The 25,426-nt window shown below is 42.7% G+C and overlaps 1 protein-coding gene across 3 annotated transcripts in view; it reads left to right on the top strand.

Moving 5' to 3' along the window:
* The window catches only part of APPL2 (adaptor protein, phosphotyrosine interacting with PH domain and leucine zipper 2), a 52,207-nt gene that overhangs the window by 6,531 nt on the left and 20,250 nt on the right, over positions 1 to 25,426 (top strand). For 2 of the 3 annotated variants that reach the window (XM_082634469.1, XM_082634468.1), the window contains exons 2-9: positions 243 to 341; positions 10,641 to 10,700; positions 11,250 to 11,321; positions 16,048 to 16,135; positions 19,240 to 19,281; positions 19,398 to 19,456; positions 20,577 to 20,723; positions 23,846 to 23,928. In XM_082634469.1, coding sequence (XP_082490595.1) covers positions 243 to 341; positions 10,641 to 10,700; positions 11,250 to 11,321; positions 16,048 to 16,135; positions 19,240 to 19,281; positions 19,398 to 19,456; positions 20,577 to 20,723; positions 23,846 to 23,928 — 650 coding nt within the window. Of the gene's footprint in view, positions 1 to 242; positions 342 to 2,603; positions 2,685 to 10,640; positions 10,701 to 11,249; positions 11,322 to 16,047; positions 16,136 to 19,239; positions 19,282 to 19,397; positions 19,457 to 20,576; positions 20,724 to 23,845; positions 23,929 to 25,426 lie in introns of those variants that run through there. The other variant, XM_082634470.1, reaches the window with a different exon arrangement.

Below are 25,426 nucleotides of genomic sequence, written 5' to 3'. Positions count from 1 at the left end.
GCTTTCTTTCCCTGGCCCCAGTACTCAAACTGTATTCAGTTTGCCCTTGCAATGTAGTCTAAAGGATTAGAAAAGAAGTTCTGAATTACAGCTCTAGGAATCAGCTTGTATTAGTATTAGCAATAAAAAAGTTAAGCCAGACAACAGACATCTTCCCTCCCCATATCTCTGTGTGCGTGTGTTTGTTTTACCTCCATTGTAACTTCTCCACTTAGAAATAAAATTGACGTCTTTTCTTGCAGACTCGCTCTTTACTGAGTGTATTTGAAGAAGATGCTGGCACTCTCACGGATTATACCAACCAGCTGCTCCAGGCGATGCAACGCGTCTATGGAGCCCAGGTATCCTCCTGCCCCCTCACCTGGAGAGGAACGGAGTGGGAGCCCTCTCCCCACCTTGAACTTCTCTCAGGAGGTTGAGAGATTTGAGTCAGAACACCACCATTTAAACTTCTGAAATAAAATCACAATTGTTTTTCTCTTCACCTCAAAAAACTGAGGACAGTTTGTTTTCACAGCTTAAGAAATAGGGTAATTTTTCTGTAACTAGTAGACCCAGTAGAAAGGTACCACATAACTGCTTTTTAATTTAAAAAAAAATTCTACTCCAAAGGGAAACATTTGAGTCTCCTCTTCCTACTCGTGAATGAGTGGGTTCAGTATTCTAAGGCATGGCTCTTTGTCTTTCTCATAAATGGTCAGTCTTAGATGTCGGTGCAGGCGAGTAGAGATGTTTTTTCAAGGGCTTCCTCTGAAAAGACTTGAGTCACAGTTCTGGAACTGTTGGGTGGCTTCTTTGTTTTGAGGAACAAATATCTCTGCCTTGCAAAACCGTGGAGAATAAATTGCTGAGTAGCAAAAGTGGATCTTTTTAAGATCAAGAAATGCCCATGTATGTTACTTTCTAAGAGAAAACTTGTGAGTTACTTAAAAATAAAATTTGTTATGTTACACATCAAAATATTATGGCAACTGATACTTCTCATTATTGATTCCTTGCTGACTTAAGCCTGTATCTGTTAATATGTTCCTTTTTCTCATTGACGATCTCTAAGTAAATACCACATTCAGTGTATAATAATAATATAATATATCAATAATCATGTATACTCATTTATTTTACATAGCTCTTAATATTCATATATAATCATTTATTATTATCATGGTTTTATTAATCATTCATTCATATCATATATGGGGAAAAAGCTCAGCTCTTGCCATTAGGGAGCTTACAACTGGGTTGGGAGACAGACAAAAATAATTACCAAAGAGTGTTAGAGGTGCTAGGGGAGAAGGGTCACCTAACCTGGAGGAATTGTGCTGGGCACCCCAAAGGAGGATGATTATGATAGTTGAGACTTATTGACTACTTCATAGGTTCCAGGTGCAGTTTCAGGGGCTTTTACATGTAATCATTTCACTTCAATTCCCTAACAACTCTGAGGTGGGTGTTGTTATTATATCTTCATTTTATAGGTCAGGAGATTTAAGGATTCTGATGATGAATGACTTTCCAATTCCACCCCATTAATACATGGTCGAGCAAGTCAGCCTGAAGCCAAAGCCCAAACAATTAACTACTAAGCATAAGGGTGGTAGCCTGAGCTAGGGAAGCGGCAGTGGAATTGGGAAGAAGTGGATTGGTGACTGATTCTATGTGAAGGGGTTGGGTGGGTGAAGGATGAATCAAGAGTGATGCCCACGTCTTTGACTTCAATAACAGGGTGCATAGTTGGGAGAATACAGGAAGAGGAGCAGGGTGTGTGGGGGGGGGGCAGTGGCAGGAATGGCAGGGATGTCAGTCTTAATTCTTTCCTTTTTTTTTTTTTTTGGTCGCACCATGGCTTGCAGGCTCTTAGTTCCCTGACCAGGGATTGAACCTGGGCCCTTGGCAGTGAAAGCGCAGAGTCCTAACCACTGAACCGCCAGGGAATTCCCCTTAATTCTTTCTTGAGAGGCTGATTTTTGAGGTGTCCATGGGACATAAGAGTGGGGAAAGAGATCTTGTTGAAAGTTCAGATCCAGAGTTCAGGCTGGAGATAAATATTTGCAAACTACTGTATTATAGAAGTGTAACTTGATTAATTGGAACTAATTTTAACGACCAAAAGAATCATGCGCTCATTTGTGATTTTGCTCGTTTGTTTAGGTAAAACATTTAAAAACTGGGACATACTTTGTCGATTTTTTAAAAGCCCTATTTATTTCTATTACATGTTTTTGTATTTTTCCCTAACTATTCACAATTTAAGAGAACAGAAAATTTTTTACTGAGCTTATACCTGCTCTTTAGTAGTTTGAATATTGTTATTAAATGATTTGTCTCATGCTTAAGAGTCCCAAGACTTACGGACTGTGACTCCGCCACTCCCAAGAGTCTCTGTTCTGCCTTTCCATGTCTGTCAGAATCATTTACTTGGAGATGTCCAGATGCTCTCTTATGCGTTTTTTTCTTTTGAGCCAGAACACTACATTTTGCCAAAATTAAGCGGGTCTTGCATTCCAAGAGGCTGTAACCAGCTTTTACTTCACATCACATGATCATCACATGGGTTACTGGCAGAAGCCCTTCCTTCTGCCTCGGCATTTCCTGCAGCAGAAACTAGCAAGAACGTCTGTCTCGTGCTGCCAACTCAGTGACAGATGCAAGCAGTGGTCAGTGGCATTCAGATCGGCTGGGTCAGGGTCGGTTGTTTTTCAGGTTTATTTGAACATGTTTTGATTCTTTTCAATTAAATTCAAAAGAAAACTTTCTAACTCCTCTTTGATCAGTTTGTTTATATGTATGTATGAGGGTGGGAAGAAAGAGAAAGAAAGAAAGAAGGAAAAGAGTTACCAATGTTTTCATTCAACTTTTTTCCCCAAAGTTATGTTTTCCTGGTTTTATTTAACATTCTTCCTTAAATATTTTACACCTAGATGTGTTAAATTACATTAATAGAGTTTTATAATTTCATTTTTAAAAACAGGCACTTAGTAAGATGTTTTTCATTATTATATTTTTTAAACAAGATTTATGCTGCTGATAAATGTTCATAAAAGATACTTAAAATCAGGCCACATGGTAAGTTTCTGGATTCTGATATAGTGAATACTGTTTGGACCTTAGTTTTAGAAAGAGGAAGAGTAAAAAAAAACTAGAGGAAAGTTCTGTGAACAGTTTTGCTGATTTTGGCTAGTTTGGAGGAGATTTGAAATTTTATTTGGCTTAAGCAATAGAATGAAGCTATAGGCTATAAGCTGTTTTCAGCATTTTACAGCAGTCCCTGGTCACATCTGGTCTCCTAATTGTCAGATGTGCCTTTGCACATGGGGGAACTGAGTACTCCATAATGGGTCATCTGAATGAAGGAAGCCGTACACACTCTCATGCAGCAAGAGACGGGTTACTTAGAAAGCTCTGCTATCTTTCAAACTGTTGACTAAATTTAAAACTTCTGTAGTGTCTGAATAGATGCATGAGTATACTTATTCAGTAAAATCTGCTCAAATTTTGTATTTAATACATTTGATATACTTGTTTTGATTCTATATATCTACCGTGATTTTGTTTCTTTCCTAGAGGGGTTAAAATTTTTAAAAATCTTTTCGAAATGGATTTTTTAGGGTCTTACAATGAAATTTACTTACGTAAATTTCTTACTTCTCCTCTCAGACATTGTATTGAGAAAACGGGAAGGTCAAATGATGTTCCTAGCAGTATTAGTGAAACCTGGCATCTCCTGGAACCTGTCCTTCTCCTCCAAAAGATGACAAGCCTCTGTAGTTGGTGCCTTCAGTCTGGGTGGAATTTTTTGTTTGTTTTGTTGATTTTTTTAAGTACATTTTGGATGGAATTTTTCGAAGTGAGAACCATGGTTCAGGCTCTCTCACTTCCTTTCAGCAAAGCAGGCTTACACAAACACAGTCTCATCTCTGCAGCTGCTCTGAACCAGACCTTTGGGAGTGCAGAACTTCTGATCCTAAAATGTAAAAGCCCACATTGGAGTTGGGAGTAGTATCTTTTCAAACTGGGGTGAGACCGTGGGAGGGGATAGTAGTAAAATACTTTGAAGGGAAGATATGCATACATTTGGTATTATAAAGAAGAAAATATTTTTCTTTAGAAATGATAATATGTATAGATATCAAGCTAAATAAGTTAATGTTCCTCTTGGGAAACAGAGTAGTGGGCATCCAGGAGTGTGAGCTTGTGATAGGGGAGAGAGAAGGATTTGGGAGGCAGACAGGATGAGAACTGTATATTTTAATAATAAAAATATTATTAGGCGCATAAACATACCACACACTAGGCAAGGCACCGCCTGTGTGTAATCTCGTTTAGCTTTCACAATAAAGGAGAGGTATTATTATATAAGAGAGGTTATGTAACTCGCCTGTGGTCACACAGCTGATGAGTGGCAGGAACAGAATTTGAACTCAGGTCTTTGACTCCAAAACCTCCACTCTCACTCTGAACCCCTGCGCTGTACTCTTTTGACATACTGGTCTCTAGAAATGGCAGCAGAGGCTAAGGAAGTAGGAGTCTTCAAAGGTTGTTCTTGTCACCATAGAACACCCACACTTATCAGCCTAACAGCTTTGTAGTGTGTTATGGGTGGGAGCCAGCTCCTTTTTGTATCCCAGAGTAACTTCCCTTGTTTAATTAGTTTTTATCCATAATGGTTTCAATCAGTGCATTTTAACAGCTCTCAAAAACAGTCAAATTGAGGTTTCTATGACAGGGACAGAGAAATATGTGTGTAGCTTAAGGCATGCAGGAGTAGAGAGCCCCTGAGTGGTTTCTGGAAGCAACTTCAAAGACCTGAGTTTTTGCATTTGATTTGCATGTGGGATCTACAGCCTTCCCCCATTCTGGCATTGAAGGCTTTCAGATCAGTATGGAAGATTATTCTGGGCCAGGCTTATTCACTAGGTATGAGGTTAAGTGTGTGACCTTAGATGCATCAGATCTGAGTTCCAGTCTTGGCCACTTGCTGTGTGACCTTGGGCAAGTCACGTGATTGCCTGAGTTTCCTTGTTGGTTAAACAGAGGCCATAATAATACCCACCTCATAGGTTGTAATTAGAACTAATACCTGTGAAGTATAAGACCAGTCCCTGGCACGAAGTGCTCATGGTTAACGTAACCACCTTCTAAGCCTTCGAATAATAGTAGTTATGGTAGCAGTGTACCCTGGGACTCTGCTGCTTGGGTTAAATAGAAGCTTGGTCCACTGATCTTGACCTTCCTGAGGGAGCAGTCTGTACATACCTCCCTTCCTCACTGCGTAGTTGATATTTGCTCCTCAGGCACCTCAGTCTGGGCTCCGTCCCCCGCTGGCAGCACAGGCTGCTTAATGCCTGGTTCATAGCCTCTCTCCACCCTCCATCCTAGGCAGCACCCGATGCTATTAACAATGCCCCCCTCAAAACTGTCCTTCTTTGGTTCCTGTGACAGTGTCTGTCCCGAGTCTCTACCCACTATTCTTGATTGTTCTCCTTTCCTGGCGCCCTTATGCTGCCCCTTAAGTCTTGGTGTTCTCCAGAATTCCACAGGAGTCCTTCTCTGGTTAGTCTCTACTCGTTTCCTGGGCAAGGTCACTTCTTCAGCAAAGCCTGGCCATTTCAGAATCTATTTCTAGCCCTCGTCTCTAGGTTCTTATTCCAAACGACTTTTGCCTGTTGTCACTGTGGAGAGGGAGTTTCCAGCTCAACCTGGGCTATTGCAGCACCGTCCTAAGCAGTCTTCCTGTTGCCAGGGGCTTGTTTTCCCCTTCAGTCCATCCTTTACTCTCGAGCTACCACATGCAAACCTCCCTTCCCTCCCTGTCTTCACCTGCTTCTGTGGCTCCCTGTAACCACAAGGCAGAGGTAAAAACTCCTCATTCAAGGCCTGCAAAGCTCTTCATGAGCTGAGTTTCAGCCTACTCCTCTAGCTTCGTCTTTGGCTGTTCCAGAATGTGCCAGGCCCTCTGCACATCTCGAGACGTTGCTGTGCCCTTCCTGCTTCCAGGACTCCACGTGGACCCCGTGCCCTGGCAAATGGCCTTCCCGGCAAATGGCTTTTAAGACTGACCTCAAGTCCGAGGTGTCTGACACCTTTTCTTTCTTCCTCTTCTCCCTTCAGACCAAAGCACCCTTCACCCTTGTGCCCAGATGCCCTGCGCTCTTGTTGGTCAGAGCACCGAGGGACAGTGGGGGATTTTCTTTCCTCCCTGTGCACTGTGAGCTCTGAGAGCAGATTGTCTTTGTCTCCAATGGCCAGCACCTTCCACAGCCCTGCTCAGTGTTTGATAAATAGGTGTTAAATGAAAGACTGCATCCGGGCCACCTCCACCAGACCGTCGGCACACCCCCTCTGTGCGCTTTATTGTCCCTCCCAGATCTGTGTCCCCTTGTCAGCGCCTTAGCTTGGCGCACTGCCATCATGGGTCATCCAGTCTAGGGTCTGTTCGTCTTGGACTCCCCCTCCCTCCTCAGTCACTCTAGCCTGTTGTTTTTGCCTCAGTGATACCAGGCAGATCTCTGCTACTTTCTGGCTCGGGCTCAGCCTGTTTTCTCTCTCCCTCGACTTCAGGTGGTCTCCTGACCCTCATGTCATCCTCTTCTTCCACCACAGCCATTCACAATTTTTCTTCTGCTCACATCTGACCTTGTCCTTCTCTTGCCAGAGTTCCTCGGGGCTTCCCTGCTGCCGGCAGAATAATGTCAGAGTCCTCAGCAAGCGGCCCCACATGGCCTGCCCCAAACACAGCTCTCCAGCCTGTGTCCTTGCCACGTTCCTCGCCGCTCCCTCTGTGCGCCGCCCCCCCACCCCACCCCCCGCCGCCGGGGCTCCTGATCCAGTGCGACCCCCTGACCCCAGCTTTGGGGTAGCGCTGTGATGAATGAGACTCTCAGCCACTTGGCTTTCGGTAACATTTCTGGCCAATTGTTTGGCCTAGATCAAAGCAGTGCCTGCACTGTGACTTGGACTCTAGTGGATTTCCTCTGCCCCTGCTCCTGGCCTCTCCATTCCTGCCCAGAGGCCTTTGGGTTTCAGGTGACAGCTGCAGTTAGCGAGCGCTCTGTGCCACCATAAGGTAAACATTCCTTTGCCCAGAGCTCAGTTTTCCTTCTGGGTTTGTTAACCCCTGGTCTTTCTGCCTCGGCGCCAGCCTTGGGAAGTTCTGATGAACATAGGATATTCTGTCGGTAAACCCTTCGTCAGGTTATCTCTTAAGGCTTCCTATGAGGTACCCAGTAGCGTAGATAGTAACCAGAGAGCTTTTCCAGAGTGTCGGACTCTTACTCGCAGAACTCCATTTAGAATCTACATTTTAGGCCACCACTTCTGCTGGACTACAGCTAGAAAAGTATGGGATTTATGCTGATATCTGTAGCGCCTGTGAGGCCTGCTCACTGAGTACAGTACTATTAAATACAGTTTTGGACTTTGGATCAGAATAGTATGGTGTTAAGCACTTGGGCTTTGGATTTTGAGTCTGACAGATCTGAGCTGAATCGTTGCCTTGCCAGTTACTACTTGTGTAATTATAGAAAGGTATTATCCTTTCTGAACCTTTTTCTCCTCATTTTTAAAATGAGGGTGAGAATATACCCTACCTCATAAGTGCCTTGTAAGAATTAAATGTAATAATATATAAAAAATGCTTAACAGCAATGTCGGGTCCCTAAAAAAGACTCAATATATGTTAGCAGCTATCTTCATTATTGTTACTGCTAATATTTACTCTTCACGCAAGTTCCAGTTTTGCAAGTCTTATTGAAGAGATAATTAGGCAGGCTTACCTCACAGGGTGTGTATTAATTAGGTAAAGCATTTCATAAAACCTTTGTGTACAGTAGATTAAGTGTGAGTAAGATTAAAGTTGGTCTAGTTTAAAAGACTTTTCATGTCACGTGCTCTGTATAGGAGAGGTTCATCTCTTTTCAGGGCAGTTGACAGGCCATTTTGTACGTGTATTGTTTGTACCCAGTGGAATCATGCTGGTAGAACAGAATCTTGCTGCCTGAAATCACACACATCTGAAGTACATAGCACTTTCAGAAAGTATTTGTAGGGGAGACCCGGCAGAGTCCACTGTACACAGGAATTTTGGAAGCAGTTGTCCTTGTTGTGTGCTGTGCCCCTTCTTCCTCAGCCTCAGTGGAGCTGTGCGCATGGCACATGAGTGCCCCCCATTGGCCTGGGCACAGTCGGATGCCAGCAGCTCCCTGGCAGGTGTGTCCACTACACGTGGGGTGCTTGCCAGCACCTCCTAAAGGAGAGAAGAATTCAAGTAGCCTGTGGCGCTTGCTTGTTATGAAAGCACGGAGGGTGGTTATCATATCTGTTGGACTGGCCTCTTATTTTTGTAAATAAAGTTTTATTGGAATGAAGCCATACTCATTTGTTCATGAATTATTTATGGCTGCTCTTGTGTTGTGACAGAGACTGTATGTCCCATAAGCCAAAAATAATTGCTATCTAGCCTTTTACAGGAGAAGTTTGTCAACTCTAGCCTAAGGCAATGGCCTTCTCAGGTCTCTTCTCTTAGCAGGACTTGGGATCTTAGAGAGTAGTGTTGAAGAGTGTGGATTTTAGACAGACATGAATTCACATCCCAGCCCTGCTACTAACTAGCTGTGTGACCTTGGGCAGGTGGCCTAACATCTCTGGGCCTCCATTTCTTCTGTAAAATTGAGTTACTAATTAGAACATGCCTGACAGGGTTGTCAGAATTAAATGACATAATGCCTGGATTGCAGTTAGTTGGTATCTGGCATGAATTAAGTGCTGTGTAAATGTTAGCTGCTGCTGTTAGGATGATTCTGTGGGTCTGCAAATCATAGTCTACATGGGGCTGCCTGGGGAGGCAGACGCCAAGGTAACTTGAACAAATCCATCTTAAACGCACTGCTGCTAACTCAGAGAAGAGGAGATGGGGATTTTCTGATACAGCAGGGTAGCAGCTCAGTGAATGGGCTAAGACCCTTGTTCCCCTGCGCCCTGATCTTCAAAACAGCACTGCTAAAGGTGGTCAAGTGGCTGTTTCCTGGCTGACTGCTTCATGCCTGTCCACCCTGTATTTTATTTCCCACCATCTGTGATGTTGCCTTACAGGGTTAGGAAGTATTTCTCCCCTCACACTGTGATTCCAGGTATTGTTTAAAAACTTGAAATTTATATGAATCTTCTAACCTTGTTTGTTCCTTCATTCATCAAACATTTGTGGAGTGCCTGCTCTGTGCTAGGTAATGGTTGCATGCTCCTGTCTAGATCCAGGACATAGTACTTCTGGATTTGTTTGTTTGCCCTCCTCTTGGCTTTGTGACTGCCAGCTCTGGTTAGTTTTCAAAGTGGTGGCACCCCAGTAGGATGCCAAAGCCAGGAATTATCATTATGTTTGCCTGACTTTATTCTGGGGAAGAAGAGAGTGCGCCACGTTTCAGGGTCTACTGATGGCTGTTTCTTGGGGCAGATGAAGGAAGTCAGGGAACAGGTTGACCAGTTATCTGCAAAGAAGGCCCAAAAAACATAAGATTAGGCTCTGATGGGTCTTGCAAAGGAGGCCCATGAAAAATAAAACAAGCTCCGGCAGAGTTCAGGCCTTACCCCTAAGGAACAGCAAACCCAGGGGAATTAGGAAGTGGAGGCCAAGGCTGGCCAGTACCCGCCCCTTATCTGCTCCAGGTGAGACCCAGTAGCTCCCTCCCTCTCTTAGGAATACACCCTGAACCTAAAAAGAATCCTTAACTGAGCTTTAGAAACATAAGACACGTTTTCTAGGCTGGATGTGTTGATGATGGGAGGATAGTGGTAGACAGCTGCTGTGTAGCCGGAGATCAGAGGGATAAATATGAGAAGAAGAAGAAAGTGGACAGTATTGGCTAGTGAAAAACAGCACAGAAAGGGCCTTCCCAGGCATTGTAGCTGTGCTTCTGTGTTACCATCCATCATTACTGACCTAGTGCTATAAGTTTGGTAGAATCTGACTGTGTCATAATGTTGCTTAAATTCCCACTGCACTTAAAGTCTGCAACTGGGCCATGGAGCCCCGCATGCCCTTGCTCTACCTGTGTTGCCAGGCTTGTCTCATTTCCACGCCTTGCACCCCATGCTCCAGCTATGCCCTGCTTTATAGCTCTTCAGACAGGCAGGGTGCTTTTACTACATGCTTGTCCCTCCTTCTGGAAAGCTCATCCCCATGGCTAGCTCCTGGTCTTTCTCCAGGGGTCTGCTTAAAACGGCTCTTCCATGGTCTTCTTGAGGACCATATGCAGATGGTCCAGTCAGAGCCTCCTACTGCACGCAGTATTTCCTTTGTGGTTCTCGTCATGCTTGTAACTATTTTTTAGTGTCTGCTTCCCCAGTAAACCCCATGAGGGCAGGGACCACGTCTTTGCTGGAGGTTTAGCACATGTTAGTTGTTCACTACATTTGTTTACTGACTGAATGACCAGAAGGAGCATCAGTTTATAAATGATGGGGAGGAAAAAGCAAGCTTTAACCTTTTCATTTGTTTTGGTCTTGTTTTCCAAATAATTTCTGAACAAAATATTTTATTATTTTACAGATACATACATATTATGTTTAAGTGATTCTCTGAGGTGGCATTTTTCAGTGACTGCGTATGCACTGGACAAATCTTACTTGCTTTTCTCTTCTCCCTACAGAATGAAATGTGCCTGGCTACTCAACAGCTTTCTAAGCAACTGCTGGCATATGAAAAACAGGTAACTTGATATATATGTGGCATATAATGCTGTGCTTAGGACTCAAGCGGAGTTCTTATAAAGGAATTCTCTAGAGGCAACCTTCAGAGACCTTCCTTCCTTCCTTTCTTTTTTTCCATAGGCAATTTCCATTTTTTCTTTCGTCTTGCCTTTTCCTATCCACTGATAAATTCTGATGATTATCCCAAAGTCTTTATGATGTATTCTTAGCCTACAGAAGTAATCAGCTGCTCTGAGGGTTCATATTTTCCGAGGGACTACAAGTGAATCAACACTAAGAATTCCAGGCAATAAACTGAAAGATACCATTATATCTAAACAGAAGGGTGATGACCGACAAAGGAATAGCCTGGGGAGGGCGGTTGACTGTGTGGCTGGAGCAGAACAAGGGGAGAGCTCTAGTTCTCCGCAGTCAGACGCTCTGACATGATGTGCTCTTGGGGGAAGAGAGGAAGTCGAGGTGGAGGGCAGGGTATTGTGGGGTAATGCTATAGTGCTGAATTCCCTAGCATTCCATTAACACCTGCCACTATTCTTCTTTGGTCATAGAATTTTGCTCTTGGCAAAGGCGATGAAGAAGTAATTTCTACACTCCACTATTTTTCCAAAGTGGTGGATGAGGTAAGATAGCCACATGGCAAAATTTTATTTGATTCTTTTTTGAACTTTCTTTCATCTTTACTCTGGCCCACTTTTTATTTTTAGATATCTACTTAAATATCTGAGAAGGTATCTCAACCTTATCTTCCAAGGTTCATTTCATAAAAGAGGTTGTATGCTGTTCCATTTGTTTCTGGTTTGAGGGGAAAGGCTTTGGTATATATGAACGATAGACTGAAAGAAAGACTTCTAAGAATTCAGTTTCCTAAGGAGGGAGAATTAGTTTCTCAGGGCTGCTGTAATAACATTACAAGTAGGTGGCCTAAAACAATAGAAGTTTATTCTCTCACAGCTCTGGAGGCCTGAAGTATGAAATCAAGTTGTTGGTAGTCCCACGTTCCCTCCAAAGTATCTAGGGGAGTATCCTTCTTTGCTTCTTCCAACATCTGGTGACTCTGGGTGTTCCTTGGCTTGTGGCAGCATAACTCTAATCTCTGCCCCTGACTTCACATGGCCTTCTCTCCCCACGCCACCCTCGTGTTTTTTCTCTTCTGTCTGTCTTTTCTTCTTATAAGAACTCTTGTCAGTGGATTTAGGGCCCACCAGGATAACCCAGGATGGTCTTATTTTGAGACCCTTTATTGAATCTGCAAAGACCCTTTTCCCAAATATTCACATGGTGTTTTGTATAAACATATCTTTGGGGGGAGTGTGATTCAACCCACTACAGAGAGATTTCTTACAACTGTTTTTGTAGCTATACTGTCTAATACATTCGGAATATTTGTGAAAAGCAGGTATTGTTATCCAAAAAGTACATAAATCCTAATTGTAAAAAACATGAGCTCAGATGCTACTGGTGTTGGGCAGAACCCTCTGCCAGATTAGGTAGGTAGGACCTGTTTCATCTTCCAAGGAGTGTGTAGTACCTACAGTAGAATATCATCATAGAGAATAAGCAAAAAAGGCAATGTACAGATGCCATTTCACTGTGCAGTCATTGATATGAACGTAACGCTCTCTTCAGTTCATAAAATGAGAAACTAACGTTCATATGAAATTGTACCAATTGCCTGTTCATTCATTCAACAGATCAGTTCATTGAGGCATTATTCATTCAACAAACATTTACTGACCACCTGCTATTTAGCAGATGCAATTCTAGGCACTGGGGATATAGATGCAAACTGTCCACTTCCTTGTGAACTTTGTCCTCTATCCCACTGCTGTGGCTCTTTGAAGTGTGTGATAATATGGATGCATATCTATTCCAGAAGAGGAGGAGGATGAATGGAAAATGGAATTAGAGAGGAGTAGAAAGTAAATTTTTTTGTAGGTGGGGAGAAGAATTTTTCTTAATTAACAGTGAATGAATAACCCAGGGGGAGAAACAGTAGTCTACACCCACTGAATTTATGTGTTTTCTTGACTAGAGGAGATTTGCTCAGGAAATGTGATTAGTTGTCAAAACCCTAAACCAGGATTTCTACTTTAAGATATTTACTCAGAGCTGTATTTTCATGGGTGGGAATGATGATTCTTTTTTTTGAATTAATTTTTTATTGAAATACAGTTGATTTACAATGTTAGTTTCTGGTGTACAGCAAAGTGATTCAGATATATGTATCTTTTTTTCATATTCTTTTCTGTTATAGTTTAGTACACGATATTGAATATAGTTCCCTGTGCTATACAGTAGGACCATGTTGTTTATCTACTTTATATATAGTAGGCTGTATCTGCTAATCCAAAACTCCTAATTTATTCCTCCCCTCTTCCCCTTTGGAAACTATAAGTTTGCTTTCTATGTCTGTGAGTCTGTTTCTGTTTTGTTAATAAGTTCATTTGTATCATGTTTTAGATTCCATGTATAAGTAATATCATATGATGTTTGTCTTTCTCTCTCTGACTTAACTTCACTTATGGTAATCTCCAGGTCCATCCATGTTACTGCAGATGGCATTATTTCATTCTTTTTTATGGCTGAGTAGTAGTCCATTGTGTGTGTGTGTGTGTGTGTGTGTGTGTGTGTGTGTGTGTATGTATACATACATACCACATCTTTATCCATTCATCTGTCAGTGGACACTTAGGTTGCTTCCGTGTCTTGGCCACGTAAATAGTGCTGCTGTGAACACTGGGGTGCATGTATCTTTTTGAATTAGAGTTTTCTGTGGATATATGCTCAGGATTGGGATTGCTAGGTCATATGGTAACTCTATTTTTAAGTTTTTTAAGGAACCTCCATATTGATTTCCATAGTGGCTGCACCAGTTTACGTTCCCACCAATAGTGTAAGAGGGTTCCCTTTTCTCCACACCCTCTCCAGCATTTAGTATTTGTAGACTTTTTAATGATGGCCATTCTGACCGGTGTGAGGTGATACCTCATTGTAGTTTTGATTTGCATTTCTCTAACAATTAGCCATGTTGAGCATCTTTTCACTTGCCTATTAGCTAATGACAGTTCCTTTAGTGGGGAGTGAATCATTCCAAAAGGATGGAAGCCTAGAATTGTGATTTAAAGGCAGTGTCATGGCCTCCTGGAAGCTTAACACTGTGAGTTTTTAAACAAGCCTCTTGATGTCAAGACCTAAGCCAGTGAAAGCAGTTAACTCGGGTGGGAAGAGCAGAGTAGCTTTTGAGGTGGTTTTCTCAAAAGGTGGGCCTGCATCAGGTTGAAAATTTTTCAAGAGAAGTAATTTGACTCAGAAATTGAAAAATCCAACTAAAAGTAGAGATTTGTATTGCTTATATTTAATAGAATGCATTGGATTCAGGTATTCGATGTCCTAGGCATACAGAGATTTTTTGTCCTTGGTGATTGTACCAAAAGCAAGGTTTCTAGATTACTTCCTTTTAGTGCATCTGAGACAGGAAATCTTTGACGTTATGGATTTTATTGCCCAGTATGTGTCAGGCCCTCTGCCCTGAGTGTTTCCTATTCATGTTTTGTTTTATTGTCAAAAGAGCCATGCAAGGAAGATGCTGTTATACCCATTTTCCGTGTGACGATACTGAAGTGCCAAGAGGTGGTCTGTGCTCTTCGCACTCTCCTCAGCAAAGGTGCTGTGTTTGGAAGTGATTATCCCTTACCTCTCAAAGCCCCAAGGCAAAAAGTTGGTGACACAGACCACTTGATCCTTAAGAAGCAGTAGTAGAGTAGCTAGGAAATTTGCCATTCTTGAAGTGCATAACCACTGGAAAGAAAACCATTTAACCTCTCTGAGTTTTGTTTTTTTTTCATCTGTAAATGGCAGTAGCAGGACAGCCCACATAATTAGGCTGTTATAAAGGTTAAATGAAATAATTATATCAGAGCATTCGATGCAGAGCCAATTTATCTAATTAACTGTTAGTAAAAAAAAAAAAAAGTACATTTCTTATTGAAGTTATTCAGGAAAAGTAGTTAACACATTATATCCTAATGCATTTTTTGGCATGGCTGTCTTCGTGTGTTCCCCGCAGAAAAAGCTGCCATTCTTTGGCTTGATTGAAAGATAGGGAGAACATTGACTTCTTGGCCTGTCACTCCCTGGCCTGACAGATGGTTGACCTGAAGCCAGTCTTTAAGCTTGTCAGAGCAGCCTCTGCAAGCACAACCCTGAAGGACCAGATCTGTTGGGGGGAGATCCGTGTGCAGAAGGGGGATTCGGACATGTGACTGCTATCACTGCTGAAAGAAAACTTTGCCAAATGTTTACTCCACAAGATGACTGCTGGGTGATTTCCCCTTATACACCCAGCAGGAATCCCAGAGCATCCTCATAATATCTGGAAGTCTGGGCCTTCCACTGTGTTCATTACTGACTACCACATGTTTAAAGTTTTGGCAGCTTTGCGAGCGTGAAAGACAAACTCTATATCCCAGACAGTGTGTTGGAAAGAGCATGGATTTTGGATCCCAGTAGCCCAGGATTAAAATCCCAGCTGTGTCACTTAGTTGCTGTCTGGATTTGGAGATTTATTTGCCCTCCTGTAAAAATGAGGATAATAACACCCATCTAACAGAGTAGGTGGGAACTAAGTGGTATAAAGCAGGTAAAGGTGGCACACAGAAAGAGCTCAAAACTGGTAGTGCTGATGGTGATAATTTTTATTTCTCCTAGACGATTTACAAAGACAGGATTTAGTTAAGGCCTTGAGGTAGAAGGGGAGAACGAATCAAGGACTGTTAAAATTATCCAGTGAGGAGGAGCACGTTTGAATACAGCTTTCTTGTGCTTAGGAAGGTCTGAAATCTGGCTGAGTTATTTCTGCGGGGAACATTCTTTCTCCAGAGCAATTCCCAAGGCCCCAGTGTCTGTAGTTGCAGGGTTAGTAGGTTCCCAGCAGGCCTGTCTTTCAGGGGTGACTTCAGCCCCCTCTGAGAGTGAGAGGGCACACAGAGGCCTGGCAAAGTGCTGACCTGTGCTGCCAGCACATCAAAGCTTTCTCCCTCTCTGGGCGGGTGTGGCTCGCATCAAGAACGCAGAGCCACAGTTTGCACAGTTAACAAACAATAACTGTGGGCTCGGAGGCTCTTTAGCAAACTCAACCGATGCCCCGGTCAGTTAGAAACTTGCGTTTAGTTTTTAATACCTCTCAGCTTATGTCATTTACTGCCTTATGAAGGGTATTTATTTGCTAAGGAACTTTAACTGAGCTCCTTAACCACATGGATGTGTTCAGTGTGATCCCTCAGTGAAATAAGACAGTGTCAGTAATAGTGGGTATAATTTTCTTCAGTAGATTTTTCTTTCTTTCAGCTTAATGTTCTCCATACAGAGCTGGCTAAACAGTTGGCAGACACAATGGTTCTACCTATTATACAGTTTCGAGAAAAGGATCTTACAGGTAAAGTAACTGAGTTCAGTGCCATATACTTTAAGAATATTCATTTAATAGTAATTTTTACTGCAGTTATTTCTTTAAGTGTGTGGATCATTGAGAAATGCCCTCTTTTTCAGCTTTTATTAAATCTTCGCTATGTTCTTGGCTCACCTAAAGGAAGTCACAGGCCAATAAGAAAACAGACTTGGAAGCAGACAACTGTAATATTATGTGATGAGGGCAGCAGGACAGAGATGTACAAGGAACAGAAATGGCACACAGAAGGGCGTGATTACCCTTTGAGGGTGAGGTGCCAGGGAAGGCTTCCCAGAGAAGAAGAAGATCTCTGAGCTGGGTTTTGATAAATAAATGTTTACCAAGTAGACAAAGACAGCAAGGCTTATATTACAGGTTCGGGGACATGTGTAAAGGCATGCTGTTCTTGGGGAGCCATGAACACTTTGGAATGTAAGGTGGGAGGCTTGGAGAGGAAAGGACAGAGTGGGGACCATGCTTTATCTGTGCTAGACTCTGGGGGTACAGCTGTGAACCAGGTAGATAGGGTCCCTGTTCTGATGGAGCTCCATTTTAGTGAGTGGGAGTATCTGTGACTAGTTCAGAGAGCCTAGTTGATCTTCTGGATTAATTTTGGTTCTTCAACTAAAATAAAGCTTTAGAATAATTTTATATCACTTGAAATCAAGGTAGTCAAAAACTAAATATAAAAAATAAATAATCTTGAAAAAACTTAGTTGATATTACAAAAGGGAATGCAGATTTTCTAGTCCTTTTGTCCTTTCTTATTTCATTGAAAATATTCATTGCCTAGAGAATAAAGAATTGTATTTTCTAGAACACCGATTATAAAACACTGCAGACCAAAAAAGTCTAAACCTGAGTGCTGAAAGATCTGTTGTTCAGTATAGTACTTCCTGTTTAAAAACAGGAAGTTTAAAACTTTCTTTTTAGGCAGAAAAGATGCAGTAAATGGAAGGCCAAATCTTAAATATGAAGCTTTTTTTCCCCTCACTTTGAGATCCCCTGTGATCATGTCACCTGAAGCCTGTGGGGGAAACAGTAGAACTGGCCTAAACTGTACCCAAGGGCAGAGTGACAGCACTAACACTTGATAAATAAAACTTACTAAATAATATGTCAGCTTGTATAAAGAGAAACCTTGACTGAGCAGGGGTTTTAGTGTTCTTTAGTGTTGCTCATCTGTAATCGCATGTAAAACCCAAACTTAAATGCGGTCATGTGCTGATTATCCAGTAGTAACTGAAAGCCTCATTGAGTGCATTTTTAAAAAAGATTTTCTCTGAATGAAAACATTAGAAATGTGCGGGGATATCATTTAAAAAACAAACTCCGAGTCTTTTAGAAACAAAATAATTACCCCCTAAGACTTGTGTTGTCAGATTGATGTCTTTCAGGTTTGTTTATAGGAACCTAGGATTGAGAATGCCCAGTAGTGTTGGTGATGTGGCCTTTGTTAGTCCAAAAGGGCTCAACTTGTGGATTAGTAGTATTTACCCAAGATGATGATTTTTTTTTTAAGAAAATAAAACTGTCTAGTAGTACTAAAAGGAGAAGCTCTTAGTATCTATGAAAAAAGTTAATCAAGGTATACTTTTCTGCTGACACCAAGACAGAAATTTGAAGTGTTTGGCTTGGGTCATACCTGAGTCAAAATCAGAACCAAATTAGAATCTGGCATCCCCTCTGCTTAGTGGTGTTTTTTGTTTGTTTGTTTTGCTTTTGTTTTTTAACATCTTTATTGGAGTATAATTACTTTACAATGGTATGTTAGTTTCTGCTTTATAACAAAGTGAATCAGCTGTACATATACATATATCCCCATATCTCCTCCCTCTTGCATCTCCCTCCCTCCCACCCTCCCTATCCCACCCCTCTAGGTGGTCACAAAGCACAGAGCTGATCTCCCTGTGCTATGCGGCTGCTTCCCACTAGCTATTTTACATTTGGTAGCGTATATATGTCCATGCCACTCTCTCACTTCATCCCAGCTTACCCTTCCCCCTCCCCATGTCCTCAAGTCCATTCTCTATGTCTGCATCTTTATTCTTGTCCTGACCCTAGGTTCACCAGAACCATTTTTTTTTTTTAGATTCCATATATATGTGTTAGCATACGGTATTTGTTTTTCTCTTTGTGACTTAACTTCACTCTGTATGACAGACTCTGGGTCCATCCACCTCACTACAAATAACTCAATTTCATTTCTTTTTATGGCTGAGTAATATTCCATTGTATGTATGTGCCACATCTTCTTTATCCATTCATCTGTTGATGGACACTTAGGTTGCTTCCATGTCCTGGCTATTGTAAATAGAGCTGCAGTGAACATTGTGGTTCATGACTCTTTTTGAATTATGGTTTTCTCAGGGTATATGCCCAGTAGTGGGAGTGGTGTTTTATTTTACATTTTGTTGCCTTTTTCATTTACCCACCAATATAAGTACATAATCTGAATGAAGACAATACAAGAGTTATTTAGGAAGCTATTTAAAATTGATGAGGAACAAACTCTAAAACTGCTCCAACAGGAAGTAGAAGATGAGAAAGAAATGAAAAATTAAAGAATAGAAAGGCAGAAAGCAGCCCCATATCAGAAAGAGTAAGAAAAATGTGAAGAGAAATTTAAAAGCTGGAGGCAGTTTTGAGACAAATCGAAAAACAATGTAGAAGATGTGAAAATGCTTTGCTCTGTTTGACAAAGTAAAAATGGGTTGTTTTAGAATCGTAGAAAGTGTCACTTCCTTTTAAATATCTCTGTGTTTTTAAATTTTTAACCTTGGACAGTCATTGCTCTCACTAACTTTTTGTTTTTTTGGTCTTAGACTTTGTTAAGCCGTCTTTGTGCATGATGGGTGTGGCACCCACATGGGGTAATATTTATTGGTGTTGGCTTGTTGCAAGTACAGTATACTAGATTGCTTCAGATTTCTTTCATTAAAACAAGCATCCCCAGGCACCAGGACCCGAGGGTGCTGGCGGAGCTTCCCCCCTTCCACGCACATAGCTTTATTTTCTTGGGAAAGCACAGAGCTCTGGGTTAGCATATTTTATTTTTCTTTGCTTTAAGATGTTTCTTTTCTCTTGTTCAGAAGTAAGCACTTTAAAGGATCTTTTTGGACTCGCCAGCAATGGTAAGCATCTTCTCTGTTCTTGGTATGTGAGTTTAGTATGTCTGTGGGAAGAGATGCTGAATGAATGTTCTTGCCTTTCAGCCCATCTAGGTGCTAAAATATCTCTTTATTTTTAGAGCATGACCTCTCAATGGCAAAATATAGCAGGCTTCCTAAAAAAAAGGAGAATGAAAAGGTATGAATACCTGCTTTCCATTTTTCACTTCATTTACTTAAGCTCCTTTTATGTTTCCCTATTGTGAATTTGTGGCATTGAGGGTGTCCTGATGAATTCTTTTTTTCTCCTGTACGTGGATTAAAATTTATTTATTTATTTATTTATTTATTTATTTATTTATTTATTTATTTATTTTTGGCTGCGTTGGGTCTTCGTTGCTGCACACGGGCTTTCTCTAGTTGCAGCGAGCAGGGGCTACTCTTGGTTGTGGTGCATGGGCTTCTCATTGTGGTGGCTTCTCTTTTTGTGGAGTACGGGCTCTAGGCATGCAGGCTTCAGTAATTGCAGCACGCAGGCTCAGTAGTTGTGGCTTGCGGTCTCTGGGGCACAGGCTCAGTAGTTGTGGCACACGGGCTTAGTTGCTCCGCAGCATGTGGGATCTTCCCGGACCAGGGATCGAATCTGTGTCCTCTGCATTGGCAGGCAGTTCTTAACCGTTGTGCCACCAGGGAAGTCCCTGGATTTTTAAAATATTTATTCCAAATCTCATACGTAGACTTCTTCTCTGTTCTAGCTTTTTTCAAACTGGTTTATTAAATGTCAACTTGGAACCATTGTAAAATGATAATCACATAATGATTCTAACTTAAGCTTGATAGCTCATATGGTTATTTGACACACATATACTTGGGCACTTGAACTCCTTGCCCTGATTTTTTAACTCATGCTCTCTAGCTTTTTAGCTGCTATAGATAATATCAAATATTTTCAGGCATATAGCTTTTACTTCTGTTCCATGATTTCCTGGGAGTACAATCTTATGAGTGAACCAAAATATTTATGGCTTTGAATGCATGCTGCCATATTGTTTTCCTAAAGGATTGTAGCTCTTTGTAGTGCTACCAGCAGAAAGTATTGTCTTCACCCCAGTGCAGCCTCACAAGCGCTGAGATGCCATTAATTTGGTATTTTTAATTTGGATTTTTAAAAAACTTGAGGTGGAATCTCATCTGTTTTTTATTTGTCACAAAAATTGTTCTAATGAATAAACAAACATGTTTTGAAGTTGCATGCTCTTACAGAATTGCCACTTGCTTTGGACAACTTGATGTTTGTTTTCCTTTCCCCTTTTAACCAGGTGAAGACTGAAATTGTAAAGGAGGTGGCAGCTGCCCGGCGGAAACAGCACCTTTCATCCCTTCAGTACTACTGTGCTCTCAACGCGCTGCAGTACAGAAAGCGAGTGGCCATGATGGAGCCCATGCTAGGCTTTGCCCACGGACAGGTAGGGTGATCCCTTTCCCTGAGGCGTCAGACCTAAGCCAGCTGTGGAGAACAGCATGGCATTCTGCTGACGTAGCCCTTAGGAGATACTGAAGCATCATCAGAGAAGGAAACACAGGTGCACAGCCTCCCTGGAAATTTCTGAGATCCAGCACTTGGAGAGCTTCCAGAGGGGCTGGGTCATCATTAGTTGGACTTACTAGGCTATATGTGCAGGAAATGATGGCTTTGATCCCAAGACTCCTATGGGGAGGAGCTGGCATGACCCTTTGTGTCGGATTCAAATGAAAGCCAGGCCTGGTCCAGTTTTCTGAGAAGCAGCTGGCTCCCAGGTTGGTGGAGCTAGGCCTACAACCCAGGACTCCGCACGATCCTTTGCTGCTCGGTGTGGTAAGGGTCACCCTCAGCTGGGCTCTTCTTTAAAGATACGTTGCTGAGGTTATTGCTGGCACCTTGGCATCTGGGGCGTGGGGAAATGTTGTCACTGCCTGATGAAGTCTCTGTAGAATAATTATCCGGCTTCTTCCTCCCATTTTGTGGGCTACTGAACATTTGTTTGCAGGGAGGCTCCAGTTTTGGGGATGGGCCCTTGACCGTGCAGCACTAGCCCTCACCCTCCATCCCTGCCCTGCTTTAGCCCCACTTAGGTTGACTCCAAAACCTCACTTGGGCATGTGAGAAACACAGCTGGGAACCTTCTGTCAGTTGACAATCTAGGAACAGAAAGGAATGTGAGGAAGCAAAATGTTGAGAAGAAAAAAAGCAACTTAAAAAAACCCACATGTGAGCATCTATTTTTTTTTAAATACATTAAAAAAATACATATATTTCGAAAGAATACAATATCAGTTTCATTCAGGGAAAAGGAGAACAAGAGAGGATCTTTAAACATCTAAGGTCAGCTGTCTGTCTTCTTCATCTGGTTATTTTATTGTTGCGGGATAGGGACACTAAGGTCAGCTGGGTGTCTTTAGAGGTCGTATTGAACTAGAGCAGTAAAACCTTTCTGTGTCAGCTGAGTAAAGCTGGATGAAACCAAAAACTAGCCCTGTGCAGCTGTGGGCTGCAGTCCTCAGCAAAGCCTTGGGAGCTTCCCCCGCTTCCTCATCATGGGCACTGTGTCCACACGTGTATACTCGCTCCCTCTCTGTCACCCTCCCCTCTCCCCCTGCCCTCGTCCTGGCTTTGGTAGAGAAGGCCAGTACTCCTGTGCTCTCTCTGATTAATACCTCCTCTCGCATCTGTCCTCCTTGATTGACATTTCTTGCCTTTGAAGCCGTAATTCCTGCTCAGTTAGAGACCCTGAGTCAGGGAGGGACCTGGACTCAGCATCTCAGAAAGATGAACTGCTCCAGGCCTGATGGATCAGTGCTTGGGGAGCTTGGTTGTTTAGAGGAGGGTCTTCACAAGTCCTAAAAGATGGGTTTGATACTGGCTGGTTTCACTCGCTTCCATGGCCAAGGACTCCACCACTTCTCCCAGCCTGGACACAGTGGGGAGGACAAGACATTGGGTGCAGTGTAGCCCCCGTGCCTAGGAAGTCAGAACAGAGCACACCGTCATCGTTGGGTGGTGACAGTGTCATTTTTGAGGACCGAGGATGGCACGTTTCATTTTTCATATGAAAAGTGTGCAGATTTCAAGACCAGAAGAGCAGATAAAAGTCTCACCCTGCAGACTTTTTAATCCTGATGAAAACTATCATTCCTTCCGAAAGACCAGGTTGTTGTCTGACACCGTGAAGCTTTGGGATGACGCTAAAGCATGTGCTGTCCCACTGCCTCATCAGCCCTCTGGAACCAATGCCCACTGAGCATCTGCTTCGTTAGTTGATGGTCCTAGGACCATAGTACGTCCTACTGTTCACAAAGGGCCACGAGCTTAGGTCTTTGGATGATGTTGCACTGAATGAGACTTCTCAGCACCACCCACCTTAGTGGAGGTGGTTTGACTCCATTCCTTCCTTCCGTGGCCCTCATTAAAGAGGTTTCCAATTAGACCATGATTCAGTCCTCAGGCCTGCATACAAACTGAGGTTTTGTTATCTGTGTACAGGTTCATGAGAACACAAAAATGAACTCTAGTGTCATATTTACAGGGTAAGTACTACATAATGTGGCTGTAGAAGCCAGTGTCGTATCCCTTCCTTCCATCCGTTCATTCATCAGGGTTTTTTTAGGGATTGCATGAGCCCCTGCCCTAGGCATTTACAGAGTAGTAGAGGAGCTAAGACAAGGACTTAGAGTATAAACTCCAAGGAGTTCAGGGAGGGGAAGGGGAGAAGAAGCCACCTTGATGTTGTGCACTTAGAAATGTAGAATGCTTGTTTAACAGACCTTGATAGTCAACATTTCAGGGACTCAGGTTGGCATTTACAGTGTTGATCTCTGTATGGTTCAAAGATCATGGGGCCAGAACATCTCCCTGCAGGTATACCTTGCATTAGGATAATCATGATCATCGTGTTTCTGTACTGTGAAAACTAAGTACGTTGGTGTACATACTTCCCCAGGGTGTCTGGGGAGCCAGGTGTAAGGAGTCAGATGGTGCTGATGACAGCTACTAGCCTTCTAGAGGTGAGAGGTCGATCTCCATGCCCACCACCCAGGGCCAGGGCTGCTTCCAGATCAGAACGCTGGGGAGCAGCAGGGGCCTTGTCCCCTGTGTCCAGCACCTGTGCAGCCCTGCTGTGTCCTTCTCATACACAGTCATTTTAAGTTGATGTCGGGGTTGGAAGAGCCTTTTAAGGATCTTCTGCCCCGTCTTCCCTCTGTTTACTGTCTAGAATTCACACAGGAAAGAGGCTGCTGATGAGAATATCAAAATAATTATCAGTAGTAATTACAGATGAGGTGGTACGTACCAAGCACTTATATTATCCCTGGTCTTTACTGCCTTGCAGCAAGTTAGGAGGCTTCACCCTCCTCCCTCTACAGACACACCAGGGGCTTTGGGAGTCAATCTCAGCCAGTGAGGTGGGGCTCAGCAGAGAGGCAGCAAGTGCTGCCAGCGAGGAGGGGCCAGCCAGTGTCTGCTGCCCCTGTGCTGTTAGTCTCACATGTCATGAGTTCATCGATCACCTTTCTTAGACAATTTTCAGAATATCATAATTATATCTTTCAGATTAACTTTTTTAAGAAGGGAGCAGAGATGTTTTCCCGAAGTATGGACAGCTTCTTATCCTCCGTTGCAGACATGGTTCAAAGGTAATGCTGCGCTCCGGTTTGCATCTCATGTGCCTTTTGTCTCTCCTGCTGAATCAGTCTCTCTGGGAGGTGGGGGGAGGGCCCCAGAGAGCCCCCTGCCCCCTCCACTCCACGAACGCTCAGAACAGCGCCCTCTTCTTAGCTGCTGCTCTTTGTGTGGTAGAAAAGTCATGATTTCTGCAGTTCTTGACCCGTGTGGAGCCAGAGTCCTATCTCCTACATTAAAAGACTAAATAAAAGATTATAACGTCCACAGGAGTACTTTCCCATTAAGTCCAAGTTCCTATTCTTAGGATCTCCTTTTGTTAAGATTCACGTTTCGCATGCTATAAGCCTATGAGTCCAGTTTAGAAGAGATGCTTGCTTTTTTCTTTGAGAGCTAATGGGGTTAGTGGCCAGAAGTGCTGCAGCTTTTCAGGACACTTAACATCACATTCATTTATAATAGATAAATAAGGCCTTAAGCCTTTTTTTTTTTAATTAATTTAACAAACTGCAGTTCAGCCTTGCAAATGTTTATTTTTAACAAACACAGTGTCATCTCTGCAGACTGTCCTGACCGCGTTTAATTAAGGCTGGGGCTGCCCTGAGTCTCCTTGCTTCCCGTCATCAGCGTCTGCGGTAGTGAGCTCGCTAGAGGCGCCCAGGCACCGCCAGCACCAGGCTTACTTAGTTCACAGCGCAGACGTGTGGTTCCTTGAACACTCCTCATGATTCCTGGAGTATAGAAATAATGTCTCTCTGTGTACACGTGTGTTGTTGATAGGTAAATATACAAAACAAGTATAAGTATAGGATTTTGTGTGGAAAAATGAAGAGAAAGTTGTTCATTTTCTTGAGGATGTTGCATTCCAAAATACCTTAAGGCCAAGCAGTAAATTTATTTAGACAGAAGTCTCCGTAAAATGCTGAAGATAAAGAATGAATCCCAAGGAAAACCAGTGCTGAGCGTCATACAGGCACGAGGGGAGAGTTGTGCTTTAGGAAAGCATATATTCCTTCCTGAAAGCCCCTGAGCTGTTTTCTTCCTGATCGTTGGATGCAGGTTAGATTTATAATTATGCTAGAAAGCAATTTGTGAAATCCGAGCTCAGTTTCCTGCCTTTTAATTTGATTGTCAGCCCCTGGAGGGTTAGGAGAAAATGAGAGAAGGGAGCCTATTAAATTGTCATTTAAAAACCCTCTCCCTTGTCTCTCACTGTCTTTCTCTTACCTTCCTTAACTCTCAGAATCCCATGGTTTTCTGTTTCTGAGAGAGCTGCTTGTGCTTCACACTTTTCATGTACTAGATTTTTTTATTAACTGGTGGCAGGACATTCGTGCCCATTTCCGAGATGCTGCAGTGTGTATCTTTCCACACATCCTGCAGCCTGTGTCCTCTCTCCTTGTCAGTGTCTCTCTGAGCCGTTACTAGGCCACCAAAGTGCAGCACCAGCTGTTCCCACAGTTTTGTGACTGGGCGTTGAAAGCCCCGGCCACACAGCCTGCTCCCGAGGGC

The sequence above is a fragment of the Mesoplodon mirus genome, assembly GCF_964341445.2.
Source record: "Mesoplodon mirus genome assembly, chromosome: 11".
Taxonomy (NCBI): Eukaryota; Metazoa; Chordata; class Mammalia; order Artiodactyla; family Ziphiidae; genus Mesoplodon; species Mesoplodon mirus.
This window is presented reverse-complemented; position numbering and strand designations above follow the sequence as displayed.